Below are 14,780 nucleotides of genomic sequence, written 5' to 3' on the forward strand. Positions count from 1 at the left end.
GGGAAGGGTTAGGTTGGTCATCAATAGGGAAAGGGGGATACCATGTATCGCCCAAGGGCACCCCACTCCCAATCCTCATGGACCGTCCACCCTGGTGATCCTCCGCCCCCAGGATCAGGATCCAATAGCACCTGGCCACCTACGCAAAGGATTCTAGGGGAGTAGCAGTGAGACTACCCTCCGTTTTCTCACAGGAGCCAATTCAGCATGTGAAGTGCAGGGGTGATGTGTTCGATACTTTTCATCCTATGGATTAGTCTCGCCATGTGTTGTGCCCTTGGTAGCTTTTTCATGTTGTAATTCGGTAGAACTAGATTAAGGTTTACTGTGTAATCCAGTCTTGTTAGGATAAGCTATTAAAAATAGTAATTGTCCTGTGGTAAACAAAACATATGGTAGTCCACACCAAAACATGCAATGTTGATAGAAACAGCTTCTGACACTTGCTCTGACTAGTAGTTCCAGGTTGAGGCTATCATCCTTTGTTCTGAGGTTCCTTGTTGTTGTGGAAGGTACTAGGCATAGGCATAACTCAGCAGGGTCAGGGAACTGAGGATGTGTATGATGGGGTTGTACTTCAAAGCATGAGTGCGATGTTGGAGGTTTTATGCTTTAGTCTTTTTGTCGTCATCCATGCATCCATGTGTGCGAAACATCCTTTTAGGTCTGGCATGGCAGTTAGAGTTCTTTACCAGTTTATAAATAATGTGGGTATCATTTGCATAGTTGTAGCAGGTAATTCCAGCGTGGCAGATATGTACTAATAGTGGAGTCATGTAAATGTTGAATAGCAGAGATGACACTATTGAACCATGGGGTACTCTGCAATTCATTTGGTGTGACTAATATCTGGAAGGGGTCCTAATAGTGGCTAAGAGTCTGAGGGAGGATTTTATCCAGTGTAACCATACCCTTGATTCAAATTTCTCCCAGTCTTTTTAGAAAGGAATTGTGACTGAGTCAGAGTACTGAGATGTACAGTGGGATAAGAGTAATAGGAGAGCTCAACCGAGTGGCTCTTTATGGTAGCCCCTATTGAGAAAAGTGTTAATTCTGTGCATCTATTAGTTCTGCAGCCATACTATGTCTTGTGAAGCAGTTTATTACCTTCAGTAAAGTCTCAGAGTTCACGTAAGTAATTTTTCTATTTTCTTTCTTCCCATGAATGGATTGTTTGCGACTGGTGATAGTTTGAATCTGCTGTCTGATTTTTGAGGAGTGAACTACGTAGGTTGATTTTAATAGTATTAGCAGCTGTCCCAGTGGGGCCACAGTAGCTGAACTACTTGCCTAACCAAAGAGATATACAAACCCAATATAGCTTCTTCTTGTTCTTGTGTTGCAGTTATTTGATGGAAAACACATCCCACAGAGAATCGTAGATGGATGGAATGCTTATTTCTTCGAGAATATAGACGAATTGGTAAATTGTCTTACTGGTATTGTATTCTGATACACATTTAAAAACTGTATTGTATATTTTCTTCTTATTTGCATTTTAATGTTTACACCAATGTATAGATTGTTTCTAAAAGAAAAGAAAGCAGGTGTTATTTGTGATCTAAAGGCTACTAGTTGTGAATTAATTCAAAGAAATAAAGTTTAGTGGACTCCAGTTCCTGTAAGGAACTCCCTGATGCCTTCCATGTGATGGCCTACATGGAATTAGCTAACATGCCAAATCATCACAAGTTCCATAACTAGGATGAAGAGAAAATGGACAGCAAAGTGAAATCGACATTGACTTTGCTTTCATCACCAGAGGTTGCTGTGTGGACCCTGTTGACAACTGGATCTATTGCTCTGTGGTAGATTGCTTGCACCTGTCAGATTAGTGTGCAGCTACTCCGTCTGTCTTCCCCCTGAACACTGTTCATATTGGGAAGGCACAGCGCATAACGCTTGTGTGCGGCTTCCCGCGGGAGTGAGGCAAAGAGTTCTATCCCAGTCTAGCAGACAGCAGCTTCAGCGAGGTAAGGCCTCTCAGATTGTCTGTGAGAGAGTCCAAGTCTGAGGTAAGCCACCTGCTTATGCTTCTGTCTGTTTAGCCCAGAGACACTTGGCAAAACTGGTGTGTGCATGGTATACGGTTTAAGAAGTAACAGCGCCCAATACAAACGGCTTGGAAAATGGCGCAACATAAATTGCAACACCATCGTGCAACGCCCCCTCCACCATTGCATTTGATTGCTAGTTCTCTACAAAAAAGAACAATGGCTGAAGTTGTTACAGGGACTGGAGGAAATAACACTGTTCAAGGTGGGGCCACTGCGCTGGAGGCGTTTGATCCACAGAAAGCTAATCTTCCAGAACAGTTAGCCTCCCAGGCCGGTGCTTCTAATACGTATGGCGATGCAAACTGTGAGAATACTGAGGTATCATGTGCATTGGAACATGTTGACATAGAGGCTTTAATCACCTTCAAAAACGTTGACTTAATTTCGGATGCTTAGATCCTAGCCCCAGCTGTGTCACATCAACTTGCTAAATGGGTACGTCTATCCCTGGGACCAGGCTTGTCAAACAGCATGGTTTGGGACAGGCAGGAGGAAGTTTCTCTACATAAACTGCGTTAAAAGGACCAACTGATCTCTCCCCTACCTTATTAGAGAGAATAACATGCATTGCCGATACATTTCCAACAGCAGAGTCGTCACCCACTAAGTTAGGTGGAAGAGAGCTGCTGGATGTACCCGATCAACACCAGCCTGATATGACCCAAAGCGATTATAGATGCCATCTCTTTTCCCGTACTATCACGGATCCTAAATTCCATGGATAAAGGACATGATTCTGTACAACATGACACTAAGGGATATACGAACAGTGCTGAGGGATTTATGTGCTAAAATACATTTTATAGAGGGCTATGTGATGGCAAGTGGGAAACTACTTGCAAAAAATCAGGTCCATCACGCTTGCGTCCAGTGTTTCATGCTCAAATTTTCATACTGAGTTCAGAACAATGGTAATGACTACTGGAAGTCAGACTTCACCATCTTCTATTTCAAATGCCCATCAGCAAATCAAGACCATAGTTTAGCCGTAACACACTTTGATACTGCACATTTTAATACATCTGTCCAGCTTATTAAGGTGCCCATAATACAGGATAATCCTCAGAAATCTTGCCCTCAAGACATGGCCTCCCAAGAAGAGGAAGCCCTTGTGCCCATGCTATCCCAACACCAGAAAGGGAAGAAGAAATCTAAGAATAGTAAAATGTTCTATAGAAAAATAGAAAGGGCTCACGAAAATTCCTTTGTTCCCTCAAATGTACAGAGGGGATCGCCTGTAGAATATTTTTGTTTTGTTTTTTTGAAACTTTGTTTGTTTTCAATCACAACAATAAAAGAGAGAGAGGGGCAAAAACAAAACACAAATAGTGGCTCAGTGAATCAACCCCTCTCCTCCCTCCACTCCAATACAGCTCATGATCAATGATACCCACCCCTTAAAGTATGTTACCATCATCGGGTGCTGCCGAACAACCCCTCTCTGTCCGATGAGTCTGCTCCACCCTTCGCCACCCCACCTATTTGCAATACTTCCATATTTCGGTCCGTTCCGCCAAATTATCACCCTACCCTGCAGGCTCTTCCTCTCTGGTATCCACCACAGTTCCTCGTGCTTGCACAATCAAATAATGTTTGTACGGCCCCCAAATGTCTTTGGGACTAGCACATTGGTTTACTGTTCTGCCATATTCCACTTCCATTTCTCTACAACAGAGGATGTCCTCTTTCCACCGATCAATAGTCGGGAGGTTTGGCCTCCCCTATACCATCGCTACCCTCCTTTTGTCTTGCAGCAGCAGTAGTCCAGCCATCCTCCTCACCCAGCCAGCAATCTCTCGGGTGTTACCCAGTAGGGCCACCACCGTTGGGCAATACCTAGTAGGGCCACCACCGGATCTGGTTCCACCGTCTCTCCCACAATATCACTGAGAGTGTCTCACTCCCTCCAAGTACTGTCTTACTGGTGGGCAACTCAATGCTACATGTATAACATTTGCTGGTGCCTTCGCACAATGAACACATTCATCTGTAACGTCAGGAAAAAATGTATGCAACCTCTCGGGGCTGTAATAGATTTGATGCAAGAATTTCAAATGGACCAACTTAAATATGCTTTTAATAGCAATTTTCCTTGTTTGCGCACAGCAGTGTTCCCACACCTCGTCTGCCACAGCTCCCCTCCGCCTCCCCTAGTGAGGTCTCCCACTTCATCCATGACAATGCATCCCAGTCCCATCTTACTGTAAAGAGTGGATGCCACTCTGCTGGCATCCACCCCCTCCTATCATTCCATTCAAAATAGCCACTGGCAGCTCCCGTGGAAAAGTGGGGAACAAGTCTCTCAGAGAATCTCTCAATCGAAAGTACAAAAATAGATCTAGGGATGTAACAGCCCCTTTATTTCGCAGCCCCTCCGCTGCTAGGAACTGCCCCTTAGGGAAGTGGTCCCCAAAGCTGGAAATACTACGTCTCATCATACAACATGTGAACCCCAGCTTACTAGTCAGTGGCACCCGCGGGATGTGCGTAACCAGAAGTTGCAGAAAATATGGAACACCCCCGTTTTTTCGATTTGAGATCACGATCTACTCGTCAACTCTACCATATTGTCAACCGTCGATACCTTAGTGGGGGTCAATATCACTGCTCACAACAGGTAGAATGGCACTAAAGACTGCTCAACCTCCACATGCCATCTATCCATCCCACTCACAAACCAGTGTATTAGGAATCCCGCCTGTGCTGCATCATAATACATCTCAAAATCTGGCAGTGCGAGGCCCCCCCTTCCTAATTGCACAGTCAGTCTCTGCCATGACAAACGTGCTTGCCCACCCAAATAAACCGCAATATCGTAGTCTGCATATCTCGGAAGTATGACTTGGGGACCGCAAAGGGAACATTTAAAAATACATAAAGAAACCGAGGCAGTAAAACCAATTTCACCAGTGAAATCCTCCCGTACAAGTAAAGAGGCAACCCGATCCATCTATCTACTACTAACCGAGTGCTCTAGTACCTTAGCATGGTTGCGCTGATGCAATACCTCTTTAGACCGTGCTAGGTCAATAACCACTTACCGAGTGTAGACCATATGCCACTGGAAACCAAAATCATTGTTAAAATCTGTGAGTGGGAAGAGCACAGATTTTCTTACGTTGATTCTCAAACAGGAGAAGTCGCCAAACCCCACCCCCTCCTCCATGATTGGCCGCAAATGAACCACCACCCGATGACTATATCCCCCTGTATATATGACCCTCTCGAATTAGTTAATCTTATGACTCAACTGCGAGGGCAAATAACAGAGGTGAGAGCGGGCATCCCTGTCTCGTATCCCTCTGCAGTGGGATGATCGATTTAAGCAGACCATTCACCCAGATTTGCGCAGTAGTCAAATTGTAGAGTAGAGAAACCATGGAAACAAACTGTTGCCCCTCCATCCGACGCACTATCATAAAAAGAAAGGGCCATTCAACCGAATCAAATGCTTTCTTGGCATCCAGTAGTGTTGCTACGACCTCCTCCTCTTGCCGAACCACAGACATAAAACCAAACATCGTTCACAAAACAAAGGAGGTCGACTGCCTTGGTATAATCCCTGACTGAACCCACCAATCGAGGGAGGGGTGTATCCCGGGATAGATAATCCTGTGAGAATCAAAGAAAGACTCAGAAGCGGCCTCTCTTTGTCCGAGAACGTTTGAGTGCATACGCGCGGCATACACGAGGTGCGGCTTGAATCTGTGGCGTGCAGCGAGTAGTTTGTAGGGTTCATTACCCGGGCCCTCGAAGCCAGTATCCTGGAGAAAACAAGCGAACCGCAGATCCTATCGTCATTTTGATCTACTCGATACCCCCCAAGCTTGGCAGGGAGCTTGGTAGGGAGGTGGTTGTGAGCTGCTCCAGGGCACTTGGACTCGAAGAGCCAAGAGCCTAAGGAGCCTAAGAAGATGGCCAAGACGTCTGAGAGTGGAGCTCGGCACCGGGTGAGGAACCGCTGAAGGTGCGGAGCGGTGCGGGAGCAGAAGCAGAGTGGTCCGGGCGAGCTGTTTGAGCTGCCAGATTGGCCAAGTTGCCGCCGCTTCGCCTGTTGACTCTCTACATTTTCAGCTTTCTATCCTGAGATGCTGGGTGGCCTAGAGCGAAACCACAGCTAAACTCTGGTAAGAAGCTGCGAAGAAGCTGTGAAAGGCACACTGCCTTGTATTGCACCTTGTTTTCCACCCTGTCTATTTGGTTTGTCCCGCTGGTTTCGTCTGGTCTGTCTGTGCTGGTGCTGCTAGTGCAGTGATAATACTGTGGCGTATTGGGCTGCATTGAGTTGCAGTATTACCGAGCTTACCTCCAGCAGTAAAAAATTGCCTGGGGGGTAAATAAGCACACCTGAGCGTTTGGTATAGCCTGGTTGCTTCTTCCCTGCATACTTTGCTGTACTTTGCTGTGCAGCTGGAAGCGGCTGTGCGTTTCTAGCAGGGCAGCTTGACACTGCAAAGCACAGTTGCCGTACCTTGCACACTGCTACACACTTGACACCTGACAGTTGGTAGCGGCGGCTAAGCGTCTTTTGAGGCAGTGTGGCTTAACTGTCTTGTTATTTGAGTAGTGGAGCACGGAGCCACTCAGCACTGTGCCTGCGCTGTGAGCAGTGAGGCGTGGGGATATCCAGTTTTCTGCTTGTGCTGTGCATATTGGAGTGTGGGGACAATGAAACTGAGAAGTAAAGTGTTGCAGGATGATACTAGGTGCCCAGAATGGGACGGCTCCTATTATGAGGAGCTGCAGAATCAGAACCAATATCAAGAGCTTCCCTCGAACAATGCACCCTCCACAAGTCAACATCCAGCAAATATACCTATTGCGCAGGTGCATCTTGGTTCCCTGGGATCTTTGCCATCCAGTAGCACACCCTCTGACACTGTGCAGTCATGGAGAAAGGGTTTGGAATATACTAGCACCACAAATAAGATCCAAAGGAAAATTGACGAACACTTGGGCAAGAAAAAACTTTGTGATATTGGAGATGGTATATGTAGAAGCGGTACAGAACTCTTAGGAAACGACATAAATGACTGCTCATCTATAGTAGACCCTCCCCCACAAATGCCCGTACAAAATATTGCAGTGCCCGAAAGGGAGATACCAAATGTAGAAGAGGCTCCAGAAGAGGAAGTTCCTTTAAAAAATTACGAAGGGGAAAAAATAGGCTCCATGTCAGAAGCAGTCGAGGAACCAAAAAATATAATGGGAGAAGACTCTCCAAAAGAGCCAAGTGCAGCTGCACTGGGTGCCTTGAACTTTGTACTAAACTCACTGGTGTCTGTCTTTGAGCAACTGAAACTGGAAGTTTAACTTCAATCAGGTACCCTGATGGAATTAACTAAAGATCTAACCAGTTTGGACTCCACAGCAGTGGGGCTGACCTCATCAATTAATACAACTATCATCCCAGCACTAGGAGAGCAGAGAGTGGAGCAGGCGAGACAAGGATTAGACCTCTCAGCCCTAGAAAAGTTGCTGACAAGGAAAAAAGAGGAAGAAGAAAAATATAAGTGTTTGCTTGAAGAAATTCTACACCTAGTGAAGACTGAAAGGAAACCAGAGCGAGAAAGAGGGGACAAACAATCAGTTTGACGACACTCCCCTCTCGGAGTCAGTTTTGGAGGAGTTTAGAAGGTTTGCACATGTTGTGGATGACGATGTAGAGGTAGAAACCGAGCCCCCATAAATATTCAGGAGGATGTGCTAAGCCCTCAGGATGGAAGCTCTGGCGAATGGCTGGTACCTGGCAAACAATTGTCAAAGGAACGAAGGAAAGGCAAAAAAAAAGAAATGAGAAAGAAAATCAGCACAATGGCATTCCCAGTTATCCTGCAAAAGCAAAAAAAAAGAAGCTAAGCCTGGTGCCTTAAAAATGAAACAGCTTAATAATGAAGATCCTTCAATAATCAAAGACTTGGAAAACACCTCTCAGAAAGATATGCTAGGAAATGACTCGCATCTACTGGACATAACAAACAGAAATACGAAAGGCTCCCAGAAAAAAAGTGGGAAACCTTTTAGCAACGCCGGAAAAAATAAACACACAGAAGGGAAGCAGAAAGTTATCTTGGAATCTGACAAGTGTAGCCCGATTAAAGCAAAGATCTCGATGGCTAACGTTGGCCTCCAGACAGATCCTACGGATCAACAAGAAGTTTCACACCAAACTTCATCCGCAGGAGCCTTGAGCACCAAAAGCCCAACTGGGAGTGGAGAAGAGAATAGAGGGAAAAAATCAGTTGTAACCTGCCCATCATTGAAAGGCCCACCTTGGGCCTTAATATTTTTAGGGACGGAGAATAGAAATCTTCCTAAAAAAAATCAGGGTGCAACAAAAGCAACGTTAAAAATTGCACCAATCTTTTTAAAACGAAATGCTAAGGAAAGCACAAGTACATCACTGATGGTTGAAGTAAAAAATGGGCAGGGTAACACTAAGAAGCTGGCAGAAGTATTGCAGGGAAAAACAGAAGTTCAAAAAATGACAGTAGATGTGGAGGTGAAGTCTTATGAACAAGTCCTGGAAGAAGATCTAGAAATCAAAGAATATGCTATTCCAAAACTTTGGCTAAAAGCGCCAAATAAAATACCAAAACATGCATCACTTTGTAGAAGTGCTTTCTTGGACTATGTCAAGAGAGTTCCCAACCTCTACCTGTTTGGCTCGGAGGACATAGAATTTGTAAAGTTTCCGAGCAGACAGGTGATGAACATAGTAGAGGTGGGTTTTACATCACAAAAAGCGTGGAAAGCCATAAAAAGTAACAAAAAAGAGTTGGGAAAAATCAGCCTGATGATTCTTGAAAAGAACCCAGGGGAAGTACAAATGGGTCAAAACAGCGAGACGTCTACCCCTGAAGGAGAAAGCGCGAAAGCTGTGGGAATTTCAATTCAGGAGCCAGGAGTGCCATCCCGGGGAAACTCGGAAGAAAATAAGGCCAGCACTTTAGCAGCACTCCCAGAGTTCTCCAGCATGGGGTCTGGCATGGATTCACATGCTCATGAATAGTCCCCGTCGTCAGGCCAGGAATCCTCGGTATAGAAAAAATCAGTATCAGTTTCATTTCTGATCTGTCTTTCTTAGTAGTAACCAATCACTGGTCTCTGGGTCATACTGCCCCCAGCCAATGACTGCCCTCTCCCTAAACCCTGCCTCTGGCAGCCATCCTCAGATTTTTATCGCACGTTCAAGTGTTGGGAGTCCTCGTGCTGTAGCTCTCAAGCTTTTGCTGCGTTTTCGCGCTTTTTCAGGAGATTTTTCTTATTTTTCGGTTAAAAAGAGCCTCAAGCTCCACCGTTTCTACATCCGATCAACGGGGATCCGTTTGGCAGTTTTCTACGCCCCTCAAGGGTGAAGATTTCATCGAGTTACGCTTTTGGAGGATTCCAGAAGTTCCGAGGTCTACCCCGGACATGGCCCAGGAGAAAGGAAGCTCGACGCCAGGGAAGCTGTTCAGGACCTGCCCTGGATGCCAGTTTCAGAATGTGTTCAAGGCGTACGAGCATTCGTTATGCCTCTACTGTCTCCATGAGGACAAGACGCACGTGGAGAAGGACTGTGCATTTTGTGGGAACATGTCGGAGCGGACCATGGAGGATCACCACCTCTGTCTCGCCAACTGGCTGGAAGGTAAGAGCCCATCAGGCGAGAAGAAGAAGAAGAAGTCCGAGCGGTCTTCTAAGTACTGTGAGGGCGCCCCGGCGACGGGGGCCCAACAAAAGGCCAAGCACCGCGAGTCCGTGGGCACTGGGAGCGCCTAACAGTCGGGCTCCTTGGCTGCCAGGCAGGGCGCATCCTCCCCGACGCCATCGACCACGAGCCAACGCTCTGGCTCGGGTAAGAGGAAGTCTGAGAACCCGGCGAAGCTTCTGGAGAGGCCCCGGTCGATCTCGAAGATTCCGGCAGAGGGGGAGCGAGGCTCGGACCCTCCCCCCAAGGTGAAAGCCCCAGGCGTGCAGAAGGTGACAATGGCCTTAATTCACCCTGCTAAAACCTCGATTGAGGGTGTCGCAGCGGCCCTGGCTCAGCCTGTGGAGGCTACGCAAGTGGAGGCGACCTCAGGATCCAGAGTCTCCCTGCCACCGCGGAGGGAGTCGTCTTTCAGGCCCATCGAGAAGACCCCCACGAAGTCCCCGTTGGAAAAGGAGGGGGAGGGGCAGGTGGCCATCGTGGATACGGACACGACCTCTGAAGAAGAGCTCATCGAAGTCGTGGAGGAGGCCCAGCCCATCGGGAGGGATCCCGACGAGGGCGACGACGAGAGCGACTGTGTCGCCGACGAGGTTCCTCAAGAGCCCACGCGCCAGTCGTTTCCGGTGCCGCAGGACACTTCAGCGGCCATTTTGTCAGCGATTCAGTCCTTATGCTCGGAGATGAGGACAAAGTTGCCCCTCCCCCCGACGGAGGTACCTGAGCCAGACCCGACGGGGGAACCGAGCCAGGACCTTCGGAAAGTACACCGCATAAGAAGAGGACGCATCCTCCACCACCTCTCCCGTCTCTGCGGCCCTCTCTGCCTTCCCCCCGGTCAACTACCCACGGGGATGATACAGGCACGGCTACGACAGGTACAGATGACAACGGGACGTGTCCCCTGTTGCCCCCTGCTCAGGCGTCCCCACCCGACGAGATTGGATCCTTCCATGCCATGATTTCCAGGGCATCCGAGCTCTTCCAGGTCTGCCCTGAAGAGAAGATAAAGGAAGGGTTCCTTTACCAACGGCGTGAGGCTAAAAGGAAGACATCTGGGATGAGGGGCTCTCCCTCCTCAAGAACCCTGCCACGGCGCCTGCAAAGAGGGACCGGTACGCGAAGAAGTACCGGGTCCCCGACGCTGCCTCCTTGTGCCTTCGGGCACAACCTACCCCGGATTCGGTCATCTCGGCGGCGGCAAAGAAGAAAGCTGGGGGAGCATCGGCCTCGACATCAACTTCCCCGCCGGACGCCGAGGGCAGGAAGCTGGACACGATGGGACGACGGGTCATCTCATCCGCAGCAACGACTATCAAGGCAGCCAACGCCCTGGCTATCGTTGCCCGCTACGACAGGGAGTTGTGGTTCAAAATCGCCCCTCCATTGGACTTCCTTCAGGACGCCAAAAGGGCTGAGGCCCTTGAAATCTTACAGGAAGGTGAGATTGCTTCGGACCACGCCATCACGGTGGCTACGGACATCACCGACACCGGTTTCCGTCAGTTGGGCAACAGCGTTTGCCTGAGACGAGGATGGTGCAAGGCGACGGATTTCCGCCAGGACGTACAAACCAAAGTTTTGGACATGCCCTTCGACGGGAACAACCTGTTTGGAAAGGCTATCAAGACAGACACAGAGACTGCCCGGGCACTGGGAGTGCTCCAACAACGATGGCCGTCCTTTCGGAGCGCCGGAGGCAGACAAGGTGCCTCCATGGGATCCGGCAGTGGCTCCTCGACGTACCGCCAAGCTGCAAGATCTTCGTCTCAGGAGGCCTACAGGGGACGCAGCAAGTCAGGTGGTGCCCGTCGTCGATAGGGAGGTCAAGGAGGCAAGGCGGCCTCCAAACAAGATTGAACCGACTGTGGGGTCGGGCCCCCGCCGAAGCACCCCGGTGGGAGGCCGGCTGACAAGGTTAGTCAGCGTGTGGGAGTCCATCTCCACCGACCGTTGGGTGCTGGACGCCCTGACCCAAGGTCACGCCCTTGAGTTCCCGAAGAAATGCCCTTGCGTTCCACCCGTCGCCAGGAAGGAAAATCACGTCCCTCAACTACTGTTGGAAGTAAGGGCGATGCTCAAGAAAGGTGCCATCGAGCTCGTCCCAAAGTGGCTTCGGGGCTCCGGAGTTTACTCAAGGTACTTCCTCGTAAAGAAGACAGGAGGATGGCGTCCCATCCTGGACCTGCGACAACTGAACAAGTACATCAAGGCACAGAAGTTCCGTATGGTCACCCTCCAGCACGTGCTGGGACAGCTGGAGGAGGGCGATTTCCTCTCGTCGTTGGACCTGGAGGATGCGTACTTCCACATCCCCATCCTAAAAAGACACCGAAAGTTCCTCAGGTTCGTGGTCCAAGGGCGGCACTACCAGTTCAAGGCCCTCCCTTTCGGATTGAAGTCGGCACCCATGGTGTTCACCAAGTGCCTCACACCGGTGGCGGCGCGGCTGCGCCTGCAGGGGATCAACGTCTACCCCTACCTGGACGACTGGCTCATCCAGGCAAAGACCAGGGAGCTCGCCGTGGAGCACACTGCGAAGACCGTCCAGCTGCTCACGGACCTGGGGTTCTCCATCAACTTTCCAAAATCCCACCTGGTCCCGTCGCAAGTCGCCCTGTTTCTGGGAGCCAAGCTCGACACAGTGGCGCGGCTGGCCTCGCCGTCGGAGGAAAGGACCAGGACCATCCTGGGCAAGGTGCAGCGTCTGCTGGCCACGGACATGGCCAGGATAAGATCTATCAAGTCCCTCCTCGGGATGATGTCCTCCTGCATTTATCTGGTGCGCCTTTGCAGACTTCGGATGCGCCCCTTACAAGAGTTCCTCGACGCCCGCTGGGTCCAGTCGACGGGCAGCTTCGAGGACAGGATCCCATTCAACGAGACGTTCCGCCAGGCGATCCGGTGGTGGGGTACCCGCTCTCATCTGTCGGCGGGCACAGACTTTCAGACCCCAGCTCACCAGGTGACAGTGACGACGGATGCCTCCCTGGAAGGTTGGGGAGCGCACTCCGGAGATCTTCACGCGAGAGGCCTTTGGCTCCCGGAGGAGAAGTCACTCCACATCAACATCTTGGAGCTCTGCGCAGTGTTGTGGGCCCTCAGGTCTTTTCTTCCGTCCCTCAAGGGCAAGGTGGTGAGGATCTTCACCGACAACACCACAACAATGTTCTACATCCGGAAACGGGGCGGAACCAGATCCCCTGCCCTATCCAAGGAAGCTCAGGATCTGTGGCATTGGGCCGTCGCCCAAGGGATGTTTCTGGTGCCTTTTCATCTGGCAGGAATAAAAAAACCATTGCCGACTCACTCAGCAGAGAGCTGCACTCGTGCCACGAGTGGGAACTATGCCAGGATCAAGTGGATTGGCTCTTCCGATGATGGGGCGAACCCCAGATCGATCTCTTCGCGACGGCGACAAACTCCAAGTGCCAGAGGTTCGCCAGCAGGTTCCCCCAGCCGAGGAGCATGAGCGATGCTTTCTCGTTCCCCTGGGATGGCCTATTTCTTTATGCGTTCCCTCCGTTGCCGTTGTTGCTCCGGCTCATCAACTAGCTTAAGAGGTCCCTGTGCAGGATGATCCTCGTCGCACCGGCGTGGCCGAGACAGATCTGGTTCCCGGACCTTCTGGACTTGTCAGCGTCCACACCAGTCAAGCTGCTGTCGGACGCGGATCTTCTCTCCATTCTTCATCACAACCCAGAGTCGCTGAACTTGCAGGCCTGGCTCCTGCAGCACTAGAGTTTGGAGGGTACGACACCCCACCGACTGCAGAGAGGTTCTTGCAAAGGCCAGGGCGTCCTCAACTCTCAAGTGCTACGGACATAAATGGAAGAGGTTCTCTGTCTGGTGCCGTGCCCAGAAGATTATCCCTCTGCAGATTACGGCCCCTCAAGTATTGCCGTAGCTACGGTCATTGGCCAAGGCTGGACTAGCTCACGCTTCCATCAAGATGCATCTGGCCGCCATCTCACATTACACCAGAACTACAGGACGGGCGTCCTTGTGGTCTCATCGGCTGGTGAAGGAATTTATGAAAGGATTGCTCCGATCATTCCCGCCGGTGAAGGCCCCTGCCCCGGCATGGGAGCTCAACGTGGTGCTGACCAGGCTCATGGGGGCCCCATTTGAGCCTATGCATTCGGCACCGTTGAAGTTTCTGTCGTGGAAGACAGCATTTCGCGTGGCCATCATATCCGAACGACGAGTGGGAGAAATCCAGGCCCTATCTTGCAAGCCACCATACTTGACTTTTCACGACACGAGGGTGGTGCTGAGGACGCACCCCTCCTTCATGCCCAAGGTGCCTTCGGGCTCCCACCTCAACGAACCCTTGGTGTTGCCAGTTTTCTTCCCGTCGCCTTCGTCGCCGGCTGAGAGGACTCTGCACTCGCTGGACGTAGCTAGAGCGCTGAAGTTCTACGTGGACCGCACAAAGAGTTTTCGGAAGACATCACAGCTGTTTGTAAACTTTGGACCTGTGAATCAAGGGAAGGCTCTCTCGAAGGCTTCCATTTCCAGATGGCTCTCCAGCTGCATCACGCACTGTCACCGGTTGGCAAACCGACCGCTGCCCGGCCGTCCGAGAGCCCACTCGATCAGAGCGATCGCTGCTACCACAGTGTTCCTATCTGGTGTGCCCCTGCTCGACATCTGCAGGGCTGCGACGTGGAGGTCGACGCACACCTTCACGAGATTCTACTGCGTCGATCGGGACTCCAGGGAGGAGTCCAGGGTCGGCCAAGCAGTGCTGCGCAACCTGTTCGCTTAAGGTGAGCCTGGTGAGGAGGTAAGAGATGCTTAATGTTGAGTTTTTTGTATTGCTTAATGTTGAGCCTGTTGCCACCTCCCGTGGTTGTGCATGTGTATACTGCTATGTATTCTTATTTTCATGTGCATGTGAATCCATGCCAGACCCCATGCTGGAGAAGGAACAAGTTACTTACCTGTAACTGTTGTTCTCCAGCATGGGTCTGGCATGGATTCACATGCGAACCCTCCCGCCTACCCCTCTGCGGCTCTTCACTTGG

At 50.2% G+C, this 14,780-nt stretch overlaps 1 protein-coding gene across 7 annotated transcripts in view; it reads left to right on the forward strand.

The window, feature by feature from the left end:
• Window positions 1-14,780, forward strand: part of TUT4 (terminal uridylyl transferase 4) — a 2,154,442-nt gene that overhangs the window by 1,277,169 nt on the left and 862,493 nt on the right. For all 7 annotated transcript variants that reach the window (XR_011291019.1, XM_069642184.1, XM_069642186.1 and 4 more), the window contains exon 22: window positions 1,346-1,423. Coding sequence is in view for 6 of the 7 variants with exons in the window: in XM_069642184.1 (XP_069498285.1) it covers window positions 1,346-1,423 (78 nt within the window). In the remaining variant the exon portion in view is untranslated. The remainder of the gene's footprint in view (window positions 1-1,345; window positions 1,424-14,780) is intronic.

The sequence above is a fragment of the Ambystoma mexicanum genome, chromosome 1q, assembly GCF_040938575.1.
Source record: "Ambystoma mexicanum isolate Mex_15411 chromosome 1q, UKY_AmexF1_1, whole genome shotgun sequence".
Taxonomy (NCBI): Eukaryota; Metazoa; Chordata; class Amphibia; order Caudata; family Ambystomatidae; genus Ambystoma; species Ambystoma mexicanum.